At 41.4% G+C, this 17,456-nt stretch overlaps 1 protein-coding gene across 1 annotated transcript; it reads right to left on the bottom strand.

Moving 5' to 3' along the window:
* Positions 1-581: 581 nt before the first annotated feature.
* On the bottom strand, positions 582-2,386 carry LOC122939366 (protein ZBED8-like). Its single transcript, XM_044295431.1, has 2 exons — positions 1,140-2,386; positions 582-1,086 (listed from the first exon to the last, which is right to left on the bottom strand). Exons 1-2 carry the CDS (start codon positions 2,384-2,386, stop codon positions 582-584), a joined length of 1,752 nt encoding a protein of 583 aa, XP_044151366.1.
* Positions 2,387-17,456: the final 15,070 nt, after the last annotated feature.

Genomic DNA, 17,456 nt, shown 5'->3' with positions numbered 1-17,456 from the left:
AAAAGCGTTTCAAAGTTATCACCACATAAAATGACACATGTCAGATTTGCTAAAAAATTGTCTGGTCCTTAAGGTGAAAAATAGGTGAGTCCTTAATGTGTTAAATTAGTAAAATACAAGTTTTACTGAATCGTTTCCCATAGAACTGCTATATATTAATCTTCTCAGCTCCTCATGCTTTATAACTGTCATGGCACGGTGTGGGTAGTAAACTCCACACCGAAGACAAGAGGGAAGGGAAAAGGTACTAGGCTTGGAAACTAGGGAAAGGGGAAAGGTCACCACCTAGTGAATCCTTAAAGCGAGCCCTGACTACTATCAGTATGAATAGATCAGTGGTTCTTAACCTTGTTGGAGGTACTGAACCCCACCAGTTTTATATGCGCATTCACCGAACCCTTCTTAATTGGAAAAATTAAATATGATTTTTTCAAATTCAAAACATAGGTATATATTTATACATAGGTGCACAAAGTGAATAAAACCATTAAAGAACAAAACCATAAAGAACAAAGAACAAAACCATTAAAACATGATTTTCACACAAAAATAAAAACATAATAATGAATATTTACTGCAAATCAGTGTGACTTCTGCTGTTGTCTTTCAGAGACCAGGTCAGAAATGCGCGGCTTTACCTTGGCAAGTGCCACTCTCATGTCATTTTCGCAACAAAGTCTGTTCCTTTTCTTCGTTTTTATGTCCAGCATCCTTGAAAAGGATTGCTCGCAAAGATATGTTGTAACAAACGGTATGAAAAACTCCAGAGCTTTCTTAGCAATAACAGGGTACGTTACCATTTGTTGACACCAAAACGTTGAGAGCGTTGTTGTTCTGAAGAGTTGCTGTTGAACCTGGCTCTGCTGAAGTTCAATGATTTCATCGAGGTATTCATCATTGACATCTGTTGTCTCAACACTAAATGTGAGCGGCTGTCTCACCCATGCTGGATATGACTCTCTTGTAGGGAAGTATCCATCAAGAGACGTTGCAAGCTCATCTAAGTGCGTGGCAATTGCTTGCTTCAGTTCCGTGGGTACAGAAATGTCTCCGATTCCAGATACATCTTCGATCTTACACAGTCGTCTAGTAGGGGAAAGTTTGCGAAGTTATCGTTCTCTATTCGTCGTTTCCATAACGGTAGCTTTTTTTGAAAAGCCTTCAGGTTTTCTTCCGCTTCGATGATGTTGACTCCACCGCCCTGCATCTGTTGATTGAGATGATTTAGAGCTGCAAAGATATCAGTCATGTACGCTAAAATGAGAATGAACTCAGAATCTTTGAAGCAATCTGCATGACAATGTTGGTGCTCTTGCAAAAACGGGGCTAATTCCACACGCACGGCAAAAACACGATTCAACACCTGTCCCCGGGATAACCACCGAACGTTGGAATGGTACAGAAGTACCTCAAATTCAGATCCCATTTCTTTACACAGCTCCCTGAAGATGCGGTGCCTCAGAGCACTATTTCGCACATATTTCACACATTCCACTACAATTTTTAATACTTCTGCCAGTTTTGGAGGCAAGGTTTTTGTTGCCAATGCATGCCTATGCAGAATACAATGCGTAACAATGATGTGTGGTGCATCGGCTTTCACTAGCGCACCAAAACCAGACTTTCTTCCCAGCATGGCTGGAGCTCCATCCGAACAAACTGCAGAAACCATATCCCACGAAAGATTCTTGTCTTTGAAGAAGTCATCCACAAGTTTCTTCACATTGGCTGCCTTAGTTGTTGTTGTAAGAGGCTTACAAAATAAAAACTCTTCCTTTATCACGTCGTCTTTCACATAGCGCACGAATACTGCAAGCTGGCTTAGATTGGAGACGTCTGTGGTCTCGTCGAGTTGAAGGCTGAATTTTGCCGGGCTTGAAATCAGATCTGCAACTATTTGAGCCAAGATGTCTTTGCTCATGTCCTCTATTCTGTCGCTGATGGTGTCATTTGAAAGAGGAATTTGGGATAACTTAACTTCAGCCGCTTTTCCCAGCATGATATTCGCCATCTTCAACACAGCTGGTTTTATGTGTGTTTCACCAATGGTGTGGGGTTTGCCCTGCTTTGCGATCAGGTAAGCAACTTCGTACGATGCTATGAGGATCGGTTTGTTGATGGGTACAAAGCCGAGAACAGGCAGACTAGCCTTTTCATCGAATCTGGCTCTCCTCACCTTGAATTCAGCGAGCGTTGTGTTCTTGTATTTTCCATCTCCATGCAGCTTAAGGAAGTGTTCTCTTAGTTTTGCCGGTGCTAGACTAGAATTGCTCAACTTGGCATTGCAAATCATACAGTTAGGACACTGACTCCCATCACGTTCCGTTATACATGTGAATCCATATTGTACATATTCGTCCGACCACTTTCTTTTTTTGCTCGACATAGTTAGTATGAAGGGATAGGCCAAGCGATGTTGCGTGATCACCTGCAGCCAATGATGGACAAGCGGGGCGAGTCGGGTGTGTGTCTTGACCTCCAGGGCCGGACTGGGGATACAAAGCAGCCCTGGAAAAAAAATCAATGTCAGCCCCATAAGTCACTGCGCCTAATATACTACTGCCCCCCCTCTCCACTATCTAATACACTGATGATCCCCCTTCCCCTAATACACTGATGATCCCTCCTTTGCCTAATACACTGCTAACCCCCTTCCCCTAATACACTGCTAACCCCCCTCCAATACAATGCTGACCCCTTAAATACAATACACAATAGGTCCTCCAAGCCCCTTTACTCTTACCTGTAGTACAACAGGTCAGCTTATCTCAGTGATGCCGGTGTCTGTGTGCAGGAGGGACAGGATGCCGCCGCCACCATGCTGTGCAGTCACTAGATCCGCCGCCGCGCAGCCGCCGGATATGACGTCATGTCGTCATATGCCGCTCACATCCAGCGGCTGGCGGAAGCAAAATCATTGCGCTCGCTCGGCTCTTCTGATCATGAGCCGCAGCGGGCGCAAAAGGAGTCTGAGTAACAAGAAATTTTTCCTGTCTTGTGGCAGCCACCTATCAAAGCGGCCCCCCAGGGCAGGCGGCCGAACCCGCGAGACTGACTCACCGAACCCCTGGGGTTCGATCGAACCCAGGTTAAGAACCACTGGAATAGACCTCGATGGTAGGAATGTTCATACGCAGGAACCTAGAGCCCTATCTTACCCTAAAGGGCCCTGGAAATTGTGTCAGGACAAAAGATGACCTGTTCCTTCCCAGCTGAAGGAACAGGAGACTCCCTCAGGCCTAATACCAATAGATAGGGGAATACAACAAACAAGAAATAGGGAAAAGACACTTAACTCCGAAGTGCGCGGACGAGCAGAAACTCAGAGGAGAATTAAACACCAGGACTTCCACAACCAGAAATGAGCTATCAACCGCATAGCATGATGGGTGAGACCAGACTAAATAGAGGAGTTGGAATGACCATTTAAGCTATACCTGAGAAAAGAGGTGTGATCATGCCCAGCAACAACACAGAAACAAGTGACACCAAACAGGCTGTCAGATCACATCACGTGCAGCCAGTCTCTTAGATTTTCTGTCCCCTGTCACAGGAGAGATCGTGACAATGACAAGCTAACTGTATCGCCACAGGACAGAAAAATGATTTGACCATTTAAACTGTTCTTCCCTTCTCAATTTATGACACAAAATATTCCATAAACATTCAATAGGCGCAGGTTCTACTTCTGGATCCTGCCTCTATGTTGCATGTGCAGCTCTCTGTATTCACTTCTACCTTTTTTGCAGGCTCAGAAAAGCAAATACAGAACAATTTGCACGTGTGACCTCTTTTCCATTAACAACAGCTGCAAGAGTGGGGTCAGGGACCCCAATTTTATAAATAGGTGCAGGTCCCAGAGGTGGGACTATATGTATGCTATAAAAAAAAGTATTACACGTATTACTTGGTAACAAGACATAATAGTAAATGCAGCCAAACAAGAAGAGAAAGGCCTACATTTGGTAAGGACCCGAGTGTTAAGAGCCACAGGCTAAGTGAGTGCAGTGGAGACAGTGGCATGGGCAGTGTGACGGAGGGGTAAGTACTAACTAAGCTATTTTTTTTCAACAGGACAGGAGAAAGGCCAAATTTCTTAAAAAGTCCAGATAATCTCTTTAATTAGATTACTTTGTCTTTCTGGCTCCATTTAAAAAATGCAGCACACTTGAGCTGATGGCTTTTTTTTTTTTTAGGTATGTTCACATCATGTTCTCTATAGGGGAAAAACAACATGAAGGCACACTGTCTGTGAAGGTTCTCATTTATCCAGGTCATGGTATATCTGTAAAGAATAAATAAAGGCAACTGGCTTCACTGTAGATTTCTTGAAAACATTTCACTCGTTCTTCCAACGAGCTTTCTCAATTCTGAGTGACTGTACAAGAATTATCTGGGAATAAATATGTAACTGAATCAACATCTGGTAATTATACCCAGCATGGGGTCAGAGGTCATTATACCCAGCATTGGGTCAAAGGTGTTGATTCCATTATCCTAATTGGAGTCAGTAGGTGATAATGACCTCCCAGAAAAAGGTGTCAAGACAGCATTGTATGTGGCAGACAATAGATGTCTAACCCCCCTTCCCGCGGGGGGTTAGACATCTATTGTCTGCCACATCTATTGTCTGCCACATACAATGTTGTCTTGACACCTTTTTCAGCAATTCTTGTACAGTCACTCAGAATTAAGTAAGCTCGTTGGAAGAACGAGTGAAATGTTTTCAAGAAATCTACAGTAAGTCCAGTTGCCTTGATTTATTCTTTACAGATATACCATGACCTGGATAAATGAGAACCTTCACAGACATATTTCAACACATTTTGGGGGGGAAACCCTTAAACTTGTACGAAAATATGAAAAGACAGCAAGAAAACTGGCAGACTATAGAAACCACCTGCGTTTCAACCTCAGATGCCAAAAACAGGGGCTGGTACCATGCAGCATCCGGTTCGACTCCACAGTGAAGGGTCACAGAGCTGAGATGATTCTACAAAAAAAAACAGAAGCAACTACTAAATGAACGGGTATGACAGACCCATTTCACAGTTGAAGCCTTGAAACAGCCTTGTTCACTCTTCAAACCATTTGTCGAGAATACTTTCCCTGATCGCTTTTTGATGCCACCCCCGCCAGTCAGGGTGCATGGAGAAGAGGAGTTTGTTGTAGAAAAGATCCTGGACTCTAGAATTTGTCAAAGAAAACTGGAAGGGTTATGGTCCTGATGAGGACTCATGGGAACCCAAGGGGAATGTACACGCTCCCAGACTGATCAGTGAGTTTCATCAGCAATACCCCGACAGGCCTATCTTGGAGATGCCCGGAGGTCATCGTGGAGGAGAGGGAGTACTGTCAGGGATCGAACCGGGAGACTCTGGCGTCCTAGGCTGTAGCCTTGCTCACTAGACCACAGAGCTTCCTGGACAGTTTCTGTTTGTTCCTGAATGTTCCTGCTTTGGGTTTGACCAATCAGATCTGTGTACGCCCTATTTAAGGAAGACCATGTCACTTCCTCCCTTGCCAGATTATTGATCTATCTCAGCCGTAGTCTTGCTTCAGCCTCTCAGTATTTTGTCTGCTAACCTGCTCGTGTACCGAACTCTGCCTCCATCGACTACTCTCCTGCCTCATCCTGAATCCTTGTACCTGCCATCTCGTGTACCGAACTCTGCCTCCATTGACTACTCTCCTGCCTCATCCTGAATCCTTGTACCTGCCATCCCGTGTACCGACCCAGGACTGCCTGACTACTCTCTTGCCTTCCTTGTTCTTTGGCACTCATCTACCACGTGCACCTTATCGGGTCCATTGAGCCACCGCCATTCCTGCTTATCGGGATCATTCATCCATTCTGTTTCCGTGTTCCTGTGTCGCTGCCATTGGACTCCTTCCCCTCGTCGAGTAACCTCTACAAGCAATTGTGCAGGTAACCTTAACACCCGAACTGAAAACAGCCATACCAGTGAGGAACTGACATGGAGGCGAAAGGAGGAAACAAGGACAGTGCAAAACAAAGATAAATGGGTGCAGAATCTTTCAGACCGGGTTCTCACCCAGCCTGAGATGGATGTCCTTGCTAAAGGGGTGAATTTCAAAATCACACCAAGAACCATGCCAATAGTTGATATTATTTCAGCCACTGAAGCCTCAATCCACAGCAACAAAGTACCACAGGGTGAGGCTGAACAACTTCGTCTTAAAGTGTCTGCAGCTCTGGCCAGTGCCAAACCACCTCCTTCAAACTTGACTAGAGAAGAAAGGAAGGCGGTTACATCCCTGAAGAAAGACACAAACATCACCATCCTTCCTACGGATAAAGGAAGATGCACGGTTGTACTTAATACATCTGACTACGATGCCAAGGTGACCACACTCCTGGATAATAACAACACATATGAGTTCCTAAGATGAGACCCAGCCAGTGGCTACAAGAAGAAGGTTATAGAACTACTACAACAACTAGAAAAGGACAAAATCATTGATTGGGCCTCTACCCTGGGGAAGCCCCTCCATGTATTTATGGACTTCCTAAGATACATAAAGATGGGACCCATCTCAGGCCAATTGTCAGCAGCATCAACTCTGTGACCTACAATGTGGCAAAATACTTAGCCAGAATCCTAGCGCTCTTGGTTGGAAACACACTACATCACATACAGAACTCTCAGGATTTCACCACCAAAATCCAGAACTTGGTATTGGGCACAGGAGAAATGGTCTCCTATGATGGTCTCCTATGATCTTCCAGATGTAAACTGGAAAACCAAAATAGCTAGTTCTGCCAGGAGTACAGATATTCTAAATTCCCTACTGGGATTATCTCTACAGCAAGTAGTGGAGGAGCCAACCCGGAAGGAGGCTATTTTAGATTTAGTATTCACAAATGGGAATTTGGTATCTGATATTACTGTAGGGGAAAGCTTGGGATCTAGTGATCACCAGTCAGTGTGGTTTACTATAAGTCACACCACACAAAAACAAAAGTTTTAGATTTTAGAAAAACTAACTTTTCTAAAATTAGATTAGTGGTATACAAGTCCCTATCAGACTGGAACAGTTGCATTGGAGTCCAGGAGAAATGGGACTACTTAAAAGTGGCACTATTGAAGGCAACAGAAAATTGCATTAGGCTTGTCAGTAAAAGCAAAAAAAGGAAGAGACCACTGTGGTACTCAGCAGAAGTGGGCAAAATCATTAAAAACAAAAAGATAGCATTTAGGAATTATAAAAAAAAACAAACGAGGATGACAGACAAATTTATAAAATTAGGCAGAGAGAGGCCAAACAAGTTATAAGAGCTTCTAAAGCACAGGCAGAAGAGAAATTAGCTTAGTCAGGGAAAAAAGGCGATAAGGCATTCTTCAGATACATAAATGAAAAAAGGAAACTAAAACAAGGAATTACCAAATTAAAAACAAAAGAAGGAAGGTACAAACCGGATTCCAAAAAAGTTGGGACACAAAACAAATTGTGAATAAAAACTGAATGCAATGATGTGGAGATGGCAAATGTCAATATTTTATTTGTAATAGAACGTAGATGACAGATCAAACGTTTAATCCGAGTAAATGTATCATTTTAAAGGAAAAATAAGTTGATTCAAATTTTCACGGTGTCAACAAATCCCCAAAAAGTTGGGACAAGTAGCAATAAGAGGCTGGAAAAAGTAAATTTGAGCATAACGAAGAGCTGGAAGACCAATTAACACTAATTAGGTCAATTGGCAACATGATTGGGTATAAAAAGAGCTTCTCAGAGTGGCAGTGTCTCTAAGAAGCCAAGATGGGTAGAGGATCACCAATTCCCACAATGTTGCGCAGAAAGATAGTGGAGCAATATCAGAAAGGTGTTACCCAGCGAAAAATTGCAAAGACTTTGCATCTATCATCATCAACTGTGCATAACATCATCCGAAGATTCAGAGAATCTGGAACAATCTCTGTGCGTAAGGGTCAAGGCCGTAAAACCATACTGGATGTCCGTGATCTCCGGGCCCTTAAACGACACTGCACCACAAACAGGAATGCTACTGTAAAGGAAATCACAGAATGGGCTCAGGAATACTTCCAGAAACCATTATCAGTGAACACAATCCACCGTGCCATCCGCCGTTGCCAGCTGAAACTCTACAGTGCAAAGAAGATGCCATTTCTAAGCAAGATCCACAAGCTCAGGTGTTTTCACTGGGTCAGGGATAATTTAAAATGGAGTGTGGCAAAATGGAAGACTGTTCTGTGGTCAGACGAGTCACGATTCAAAGTTCTTTTTGGAAATCTGGGACGCCATGTCATCTGGACCAAAGAGGACAAGGACAACCCAAGTTGTTATCAACGCCCAGTTCAGAAGCCTGCATCTCTGATGGTATGGGGTTGCATGAGTGCGTGTGGCATGGGCAGCTTGCATGTCTGGAAAGGCACCATTAATGCAGAAAAATATATTCAGGTTCTAGAACAACATATGCTCCCATCCAGACGTCATCTCTTTCAGGGAAGACCCTGCATTTTTCAACAAGATAATGCCAGACCACATTCTGCATCAATCACAACATCATGGCTGCGTAGGAGAAGGATCAGGGTACTGAAATGGCCAGTCTGCAGTCCAGATTTTTCACCTATAGAGAACATTTGGCGCATCATAAAGAGGAAGGTGCAACAAAGAAGGCCCAAGACGATTGAACAGTTAGAGGCCTGTATTAGACAAGAATGGGAGAGCATTCCTATTTCTAAACTTGAGAAACTGGTCTCCTCGGTCCCCAGATGTCTGTTGAGTGTTGTAAGAAGAAGGGGAGATGCCACACAGTGGTGAAAATGGCCTTGTCCCAACTTTTTGGGGATTTGTTGACACCATGAAATTCTGATTCAACATCTTTTTCCCTTTAAAATGGTACATTTTCTCAGTTTAAACTTTTGTTCCATGATTTATGTTCTATTCTGAATAAAATATTACAAGTTGGCACCTCCACATCATTGCATTCAGTTTTTATTCACGATTTGTATAGTGTCCCAACTTTTTTGGAATCCGGTTTGTATATGGAAGAAGATAAGGAACTAGCTGACTGCCTCAATGAATACTTCTGTTCAGTTTTTACAAAGGAAAATGAAGGAGAAGGACCTCAGTTAGGAAAGAAGACTAATGAATCTTTTGATGCATGTGTCTTTACAGAGGAAGAGGTTCTAAGTCAACTGTCTAAAATTAATACAAATAAGTCACAGGGGCCTGATGGGATACACCCAAAGCAATTAAAAGAGCTCAGCAGTGAACTAGCAAAACCATTAACAGATCTATTTAACCAATCACTGGCAACAGGAGTCGCCCCAGAAGATTGGAAATTAGCAAATGTTGTGCCCATTCACAAGAATGGTAGTAGGGAGGAATCGGGCAACTATAGGCCAGTAAGCTTGACATCAATAGTGGGGAAATTAATGGAAACCATACTTAAGGAGAGGATTGTGGAACATCTAAAATCCCATGGATTGAAAGATGAAAAACAGCATGGGTTTACTTCAGGGAGATCATGTCAAACTAATCTTATTGATTTTTTTTGATTGGGTGACTAAAATAATAGATGGAGGAGGTGCAGTAGACATCGCTTATCTAGACTTTAGTAAGGCTTTTGATACTGTCCCACATAGAAGGCTTATCAATAAAGTGCAGTCTTTGGGCTTGAATGGATTAGGCAGTGGCTGAGGGACAGGCAACAGAGGGTTGTAGTCAATGGTGTATATTCAGACCAAGGTCTTGTTACCAGTGGGGTACCTCAGGGATCTGTTCTGGGACCCATATTGTTTAATATCTTTATCAGTGAAATTGCAGAAAGCCTCAATGGTAAGGTGTGTCTTTTTGCTGATGACACAAAGATTTGTAACAGGGTTGATGTTCCTGGAGGGATACGCCAAATGGAAAAGGACTTAGGAAAACTAGAGGAATGGTCAAAAATCTGGCAACTAAAATGTAATGTTGATAAGAGCAAGATAATGCACCTGGGATGTAAAAACCCAAGAGCAGAATATAAAATCAGTGATACAGTCCTAACCTCAGTATCTGAGGAAAGGGATTTAGGGATCATTATTTCAGAAGACTTAAAGGTAGGCAGACAATGTCATAGAGCAGTAGGAAATGCTAGCAGAATGCTTGGGTGTATAGGGAGAGGAATTACCAGTAGAAAGAGGGAGGTGCTCATGCCGCTCTACAGAGCACTAGTGAGACCTCATTTGGAGTATTGTGCTCAGTACTGGAGACCATATCTCCAGAAGGATATTGATACTTTGGAGAGAGTTCAGAGAAGAGCTACTAAACTGGTACATGGATTGTAGGATAAAACTTTCCAGAAAAGATTAAAGGACCTTAACATGTATAGCTTGGAAGAAAGACAAGACAGAGGGGATATGATAGAAACTTTTAAATACATAAAGGGAATCAACAAGGTAAAAGAGGAGAGAATAATTAAAAGAAGAAAAACTGCTACAAGAGGACATAGTTTTAAATTAGAGGGGCAAAGGTTTAAAAGTAATATCAGGAAGTATTACTTTACTGAGAGAGTAGTGGATGCATGGAAGTGGTAGCTGCAAATACAGTGGAGGAGTTTAAGCATGCATGGGATAGGCATAAGGCCATCCTTCATACAAGATAGGGCCAGGGGCTATCCATAGTATTTAGTATATTGGGCAGACTAGATGGGCCAAATGGTTCTTATCTGCTGACACTTTCTATGTTACATCCCTCTTCACCTGCATACCCACTACAGAGGCAATTGAAACAGTCAGGAAACAGTTGCTACTAGACAACACCTTAGACTGCAGAACAGAACTTAGCCCAGACCAAGTGTGTGTCTTACTGGACCTTTGTCTGAGTACTACCTACTTCAAGTATAAGGACAAGTTCTACAAGCAAAAACATGGCTGTGCTATGGGATCGCCAGTCTCACCTATTGTAGCAAACCTGTATATGGAGGAAGTAGAAAGGAAAGCCCTAACCACTTTCATGGGAATTACACCGAGTCATTGGTTCAGATATGTGGGTGACACTTGGGTTAAAATTCATAAACAAGAGTTATAGGCTTTCACCAACCACATCAACAGAAACTACACCCCTCAAGGTATTCAAAACTGATTTTACAAACGTTGTTTGTTCCACATGAATTAATGGAAAATAGAGATACAATTTCAAAATTTCACTTTTTTGGCAGATTTTTCATTTTAATATATTTTTGGAAGGCAGACTACACCCCTCAAGGTATTCAAAACTGATTTTACAAACATCGTTAACCCTTTAGGTGTTCCACAAGAATTAATGGAAAATAGGGATACAATTTAAAAATTTCACTTTTTTGGCAGACTTTCCAGTTTAATAATTTTTTTCCAGTTACAAAGCAAGGTTTAGCAGCCAAACAAAAGTCTATATTTATGGCCCTGATTCTGTAGTTTACAGAAACACCCCATATGTGGTCGTAAACTGCACGGCAGGGCGCAGAAGGAAATGAATGCCATACGGTTTTTGGAAGGCAGATTTTCCTGGACTGTTTTTTTTTATACCATGCCCCATTTGAAGCCCCCTGATGCACCCCTAGAGTAGAAACTCCCAAAAAGTGACCCAATTTTAGAAACTACGGGATAGGGTGAAAGTTTTGTTGGTATTAGTTTAGGGTACATATGATTTTTGGTTGCTCTGTATTACACTTTTTGTGAGGCAAAGTAACAAGAAATAGCTGTTTTGGCACAGTTTTTTTTGTTATTTACAACATTTATCTAACAGGTTAGATCATGTGGTATTTTTATAGAGCAGGTTGTCACGGACGTAGCGATACCTAATATGTATACCATTTTTTTTATTTATGCAAGTTTTACACAATGATTTTATTTTTGAAACAAAAAAAAACATGTTTTAGTGTCTCCATATTCTGAGAGCCATAGTTTTTTCAGTTTTTGGGCGATTATCTTAGGTAGGGTCTCATTTTTTGCGGGATGAGATGATGGTTTGATTGGCACTATTTTGGGGTGCATATGACTTTTTGATCGCTTGCTATTACACTTTTTGTGATGTAAGAGGACAAAAAATAGCTTATTTAGCACAGTATTTATTTTTAAATTTTTACGGTGTTCATCTGAAAAGTTAGGTCGTGTGATATTTTTATAGAGCCGTCGATACGGACGCGGCGATACCAAATATGTATACTTATTTTTTATTTATGTAAGTTTTACACAATAACAGCTTTTTTAAAACAAAAAAAATATGTTTTAGTGTCTCCATATTCTGAGCCATAGTTTTTTTTATTTTTTGGGCGATTGTCTCAGGTAGGGGCTCATTTATTTCATCTTTTGTCCCACTTTGGGACTTTAACTTTTGGGGGTCTGATCCTTTACAATGCATTTCAATACTTCTGTATTGGAATGCATTGGCTGTATGAGTAATACTGTGTGTATTACTCATACAGCTTCCGGCCTGTGAGATCCAGGGGGCTGGATCTCACAGGCTCGTCACAGGAAGGCAGTACCGATGCCTCAGGAAGGCATCGCGCTGCCTTCCATGCCATTGGGTCCCCCCACAGTCCCACGGGGACACGATGGCACCGCCGATCACCGCCGCCGCATAAGGTAAAAGCCGCAAACAGCAGGTCTGAATTGATCGCCGACATGTCACGGGACACCCCCGCGCATTTAGCTGAGGTGCCTGCTGAGCAGGCATCGGCTTCCGATCACCGCCCGCCGCGCGGCGGTGATCGGAAACACACAGAGCGTACCTGTACTCCCTGTGTCCTGAAGAGGTTAAAGGATTTAAATTAATCTTAATAAAAAATACACTTAAAGGCTATAAAGCAGCCTTTTAACTGAAAGAACTGTGCCCCACGGGCCCCATAGCATTTGCGTGGTCTGCCTCCACCATTGGACAGAAATATATTAAAACATTTATTTTACCTTTTAGTTCATATATTTATTATGAATAACTAAAATGAAGCTAAATTTATTTTCATGGAAGTCACAGTTAATGGAAATGTTCTTTCGATGGCAGACATTGTATTTGCAAATACAAAACTGTTAATCCATAGCACCTTTTCATCAAGGGCAAAAATGCCATGGAGGACCCTTTCCAGGTTAGACATATTTCTTTTGACAACCTGTACACTGATGTGGTCTCCAAAGATGTGCAGTGTTAGCAAACTGGAAAATGTACTTGTGTCATAAAAAAAATATGGGGACACCAGAGCAATCCTGCAGCTGAAAGAGGCATTATTTATATCTGGAGCCCCACATTTTTTGGGAGGAATTTATCATGGGGGTAATATGTTATGTTAATTTTGCTTGAGTCTGCGTTGGCATACTTAGCTCCAAATTTATCAAATGTCGCATAAAGTTTGTTAAATTTGAAGCTTCTTTAAATCTAACGCTTTTGTGTAGAAATGCTACTTCATTTGCCTACTAGAGTGACTTAGAGTGAATACTTTTTTCTGACTTTTTAAAATTATTTCAGTGATAAATCTGGAGTTAAACTCATAAACATAGCTAACCGCATCCACTTCCTCACCTACAGTGGATATAAAAACCCACCCCTGTTAAAATGTCAGGTTTCTGTGCTCTAAAAAAATGAGACAAAGATAAATCATTTCAGAACTTTTTCCACCTTTATTGTGACCTATAAACTGTACCACTCAATTGAAAAACAAACTGAATCTTTTAGGTGAAGGGAAGAAAACAAAAACAAAAAATAATGTGGTTGCATAACTGTGCACACGCTCTTATAACTGGGGATGTAGCTGGGTTCAGAATTAAGCAATCACATTCAAAATCATGTTAAATAGTAGTCAGCATACACCTGCCATCATTTAAAGTGCCTCTGATTAACCCCGAATAAAGTTCCGCTGCTCTAGTTGGTCTTTCCTGAAATTTTCTTAGTCGCATCCCACAGCAAAAGCCATGGTCCACAGAGCGCTTCCAAAACATCAGAAGGATCTCATCATTAAAAGGTATCAGTCAGAAGAAGGGTACAAAAGAATTTCCAAGGCATTAGATATGCCATGAAACACAGTGAAGACAGTCAAGTGGAAAAAATATAGCACAACAGTGACATTACCAAGAACTGGACGTCCCTCCAAAATTTATGAAAAGACAAGAAGAAAACTGGTCTGGGAGGCTACCAAGAGGCCTACAGCAACATTAAAGGAGCTGCAGGAATATCTGGTAAGTACTGGCTGTGTGGTACATGTGACAACAATCTCCCGTATTCTTCATATGTCTGGGCTATGGGGTAGAGTCGCAAGACGAAAGCCTTTTCTTACGAAGAAAAACATCCAAGCCAGGCTACATTTTGCAAAAACACATCTGAAGTCTCCCAAAAGCATGTGGAAAAAGGTGTTATGGTCTGATGAAACCAAGGTTGAACTTTTTGGCCATAATTCCAAAAGATATGTTTGGCGCAAAAACAACACTGCATATCACCAAAAGAACACCATACCCACAGTGAAGCATAGTGGTGGCAGCATCATGCCAAGGGGCTTTTTTTCTTCAGCTGAAACTGGGGCCTTAGTTAAGCTAGAGGAAATTATGAACAGTTCCAAATACCAATCAATATTGGCACAAAACCTTCAGGCTTCTGCTAGAAAGCTGAACATGAAGAGGAACTTCATCAACAGAACGTCATTTCAGCATGACAATGACCGAAAGCATACATCCAAATCAACAAAGGAATGGCTTCACCAGAACAAGATTATTTTGTAATGGCCCAGCCAGAGCCCAGACCCGAATCTGATTGAAAATCTGTGGGGTGATCTGAAGAGGGCTATGCACAGGAGATGTCCTTGCAATCTGACAAATTTGGAGTGTTTTTGCAAAGAAGAGTGGACAAATCTTGCCAAGTCAAAATGTGACATGCTGATAGACTCCGACCCAAAAAGACTGAGTACTGTAATAAAATCAAAAGGTGCTTCAACAAAGTATTAGTTTAAGAGTGTGCACACTTATGCAACCATAATATTTTATTTTTTCTATATAATATAAAAGCTCCAATAGTGAAGAGCCGCTATTCAGTAGATAAAACCTTTTTTAATAATACTCACAAATGTAGGTGGACACATGCGATTATAACAAATAGTAGCCTATTGCTCCTGCCCGACCCGGGTTTCGCTCCAAAGCTTCATCAGGGGCGTAACCTAAAATCCCACAACCCATCTTTAAATACCCCCTCCCTTCCCCCATTTCAATCTGAAACACTAAAAACCAGTAATCCTTTTCAAAATTCTTCCTCTCCTTAAAACCACCTATCCACATTAATATCTTATCCATAAACCGCAATTTCTTTAGATGTTTCTTTCATTCATTCACGAATATTCTTTTATTTGCACCCATCCAGGTCACATGTTCTATTTCATTCATCTCCATATACTAGGTTTTTACACCAGTCAGGGTCACATATCCTGTTCTAACCTATCCTATACAAGCTGGCATACACACCCTCTCCCAATTACTCCAACATCCATTCTTCAGAGGTCAAACTCTCTTCTTAGCCTTAAGTGACGTAGTTCATACCTAGCTGCAAGGTATGTATTTTGAGAGTCCTTCCTGGTGTAGGGAAACTGTGCTTCCATGATGTCTCCACTCAATCTACAAGTCAGGCCGCGAGATCGAACTCCACATTGAGCACCTTTAGTTGAAGTGTATCTAATTTATAAATCCATTTAACTTCATATTGATCTATGTTTGCAACCAAATTCCCTCCTCTCCAATTACTTTTCACTACTTCCACCCTCGTAAACTTTAACCCTTTTGGGTTCTTCTGATGATTATTTTTGAAATGCAGGGACACCCCATGCCATTCTAAACCCTTCTTTATATTTCTGATGTGTTCCTGCACCCGAACTTTGAGCTTCCTGGTTGTTCGGCCCACATACTGGAGGCCACACGGGCACTCCAGCATGTAGACCACCCCTGAAGTTTCACAGGTAATCTCTCCCTTCACCTTAAAATCCTTGTTCCTTGCATTTGATTGTACTATTTGCACATACCTCTCTTTTTTTATTCTATTTTTACACAGAGGACAAAACTGCACCATGTGAACTTCTCCTGACCTTTCTCCTTACCTTCCAATAGGATAGCGCTATGGACCAAGTGATTGCGAAAATTGGGGGCTTTTCTGAAGATAACATCCGGACGATCCGGTATTTCCTTGCCTAACGCAGGGTCATTTTTAAGTACTCCCCAGTTTTTTTGTTATTGTGTTCTTCACCAATCCAGCCTGTACAGTATATTGAGTAATAAAAGAGTATCTAAAATCCTTCTTTTTAATCCCTTTATTTTTCTTTATAGCCTCCTATCTCTATTTCTTGGCTACACATACAAAGATCTTCCCTCTTATAGCCTTTTTCAACAAACCTATCTTGTAACACCTTACTCTGTTCTCTGAAGGTAATTACATCTGTGCAATTTTGATGAATTATTTTTATCTGGCCTTTTGGGATATTTCTCAAACAGGGCTTGTGATGGCAACTTTTTATATCTATGTACCCATTTACATCTGTTTCTTTGAAAAAACGTTTTAGTCTTCAATCTTCCATTCTCTATGAATATAGTTAAATACAGAAAGTTTATTGCCTTATCACTTATACTGCTAGTAAATTTTAGATTCCAATCATTTATATTGAGGTTACAGATAAGCATTTCCAGACCCTCTTTACTCTCCTCCCACACTAGCAGACAATCATCAATATATCTTCGCCATACTTATAAAATCCCCCACTGTGTACATTTGGAGAGGATCGGGTCAATGTACCTTTTTTCCCATGCTTTCATGAAGATATTTGCTAAACTGGGTGCGAATTTCGCCCCCATCGCTGTTCCGATCCTCTGCAAATAAAATTCTATATTAAACCAAAAAATTGTGAGTCAAACAATACTCGATACATTCCATAATAAAATTCCCTTGTAGTGTAGACATTTGTGGATCCCCCTCTAATTCTTCCTTGACTGCATTCAAACCCAAATCTTTGGGAATGATAGTATATAAAGAGGTGACATCAGCGGTCGCCAACCAAACATTGTCACCACATGGTCCCAACTCCTTTATTAACTCAATAGTGCTCCCTGTATCTTTTAAATAAGACGGTGCCTTCACCACATACCGTTGCAAAAAAAATCGATATATTCAGTTAGTCTGCTAGTGAGGGAGTTGATATCGGAGACGATAGGTCTCCGCAGAGGGTCTGTCAAGCTTTTGTGGATTTTGGGTAAATGATAGATGACAGGCATCACTGGCAATTTAATATCAAGATATTGATATTCTTTTTTTGTTTAATGCTCCCTCTTTAAGGCCCTTTTGTAGCAGCACATCTAAGTCTGCTTTACACTTCTGGACCAACTTCTGGCACCTGTAAACAGGTATTCAAGCCCAGGATGATTGGACTACATTCCACAGTTCTCTATTTCTTGGTTTTGCCTCAGGAACTGCATTTTTGATGTCACCCCACAAGT

The sequence above is a fragment of the Bufo gargarizans genome, chromosome 5 (assembly GCF_014858855.1).
Source record: "Bufo gargarizans isolate SCDJY-AF-19 chromosome 5, ASM1485885v1, whole genome shotgun sequence".
NCBI lineage: Eukaryota > Metazoa > Chordata > Amphibia > Anura > Bufonidae > Bufo > Bufo gargarizans.
The sequence above is the reverse complement of the archived record's forward strand: the minus strand, read 5'-3'. Positions and strand labels throughout refer to the sequence as shown.

What these genes read in the sequence shown, in the direction of transcription:
- LOC122939366 (XM_044295431.1), bottom strand. Translation starts at nt 2,386, where the DNA reads ATGTCGAGCAAAAAAAGAAAGTGGTCGGACGAATATGTACAATATGGA. An exon ending in GCTTTTCAAAAAAAGCTACC is followed by an intron (nt 1,087 to 1,139) that starts GTTATGGAAACG and finishes TTCCCCTACTAG; the next exon opens with ACGACTGTGTAAGATCGAAG.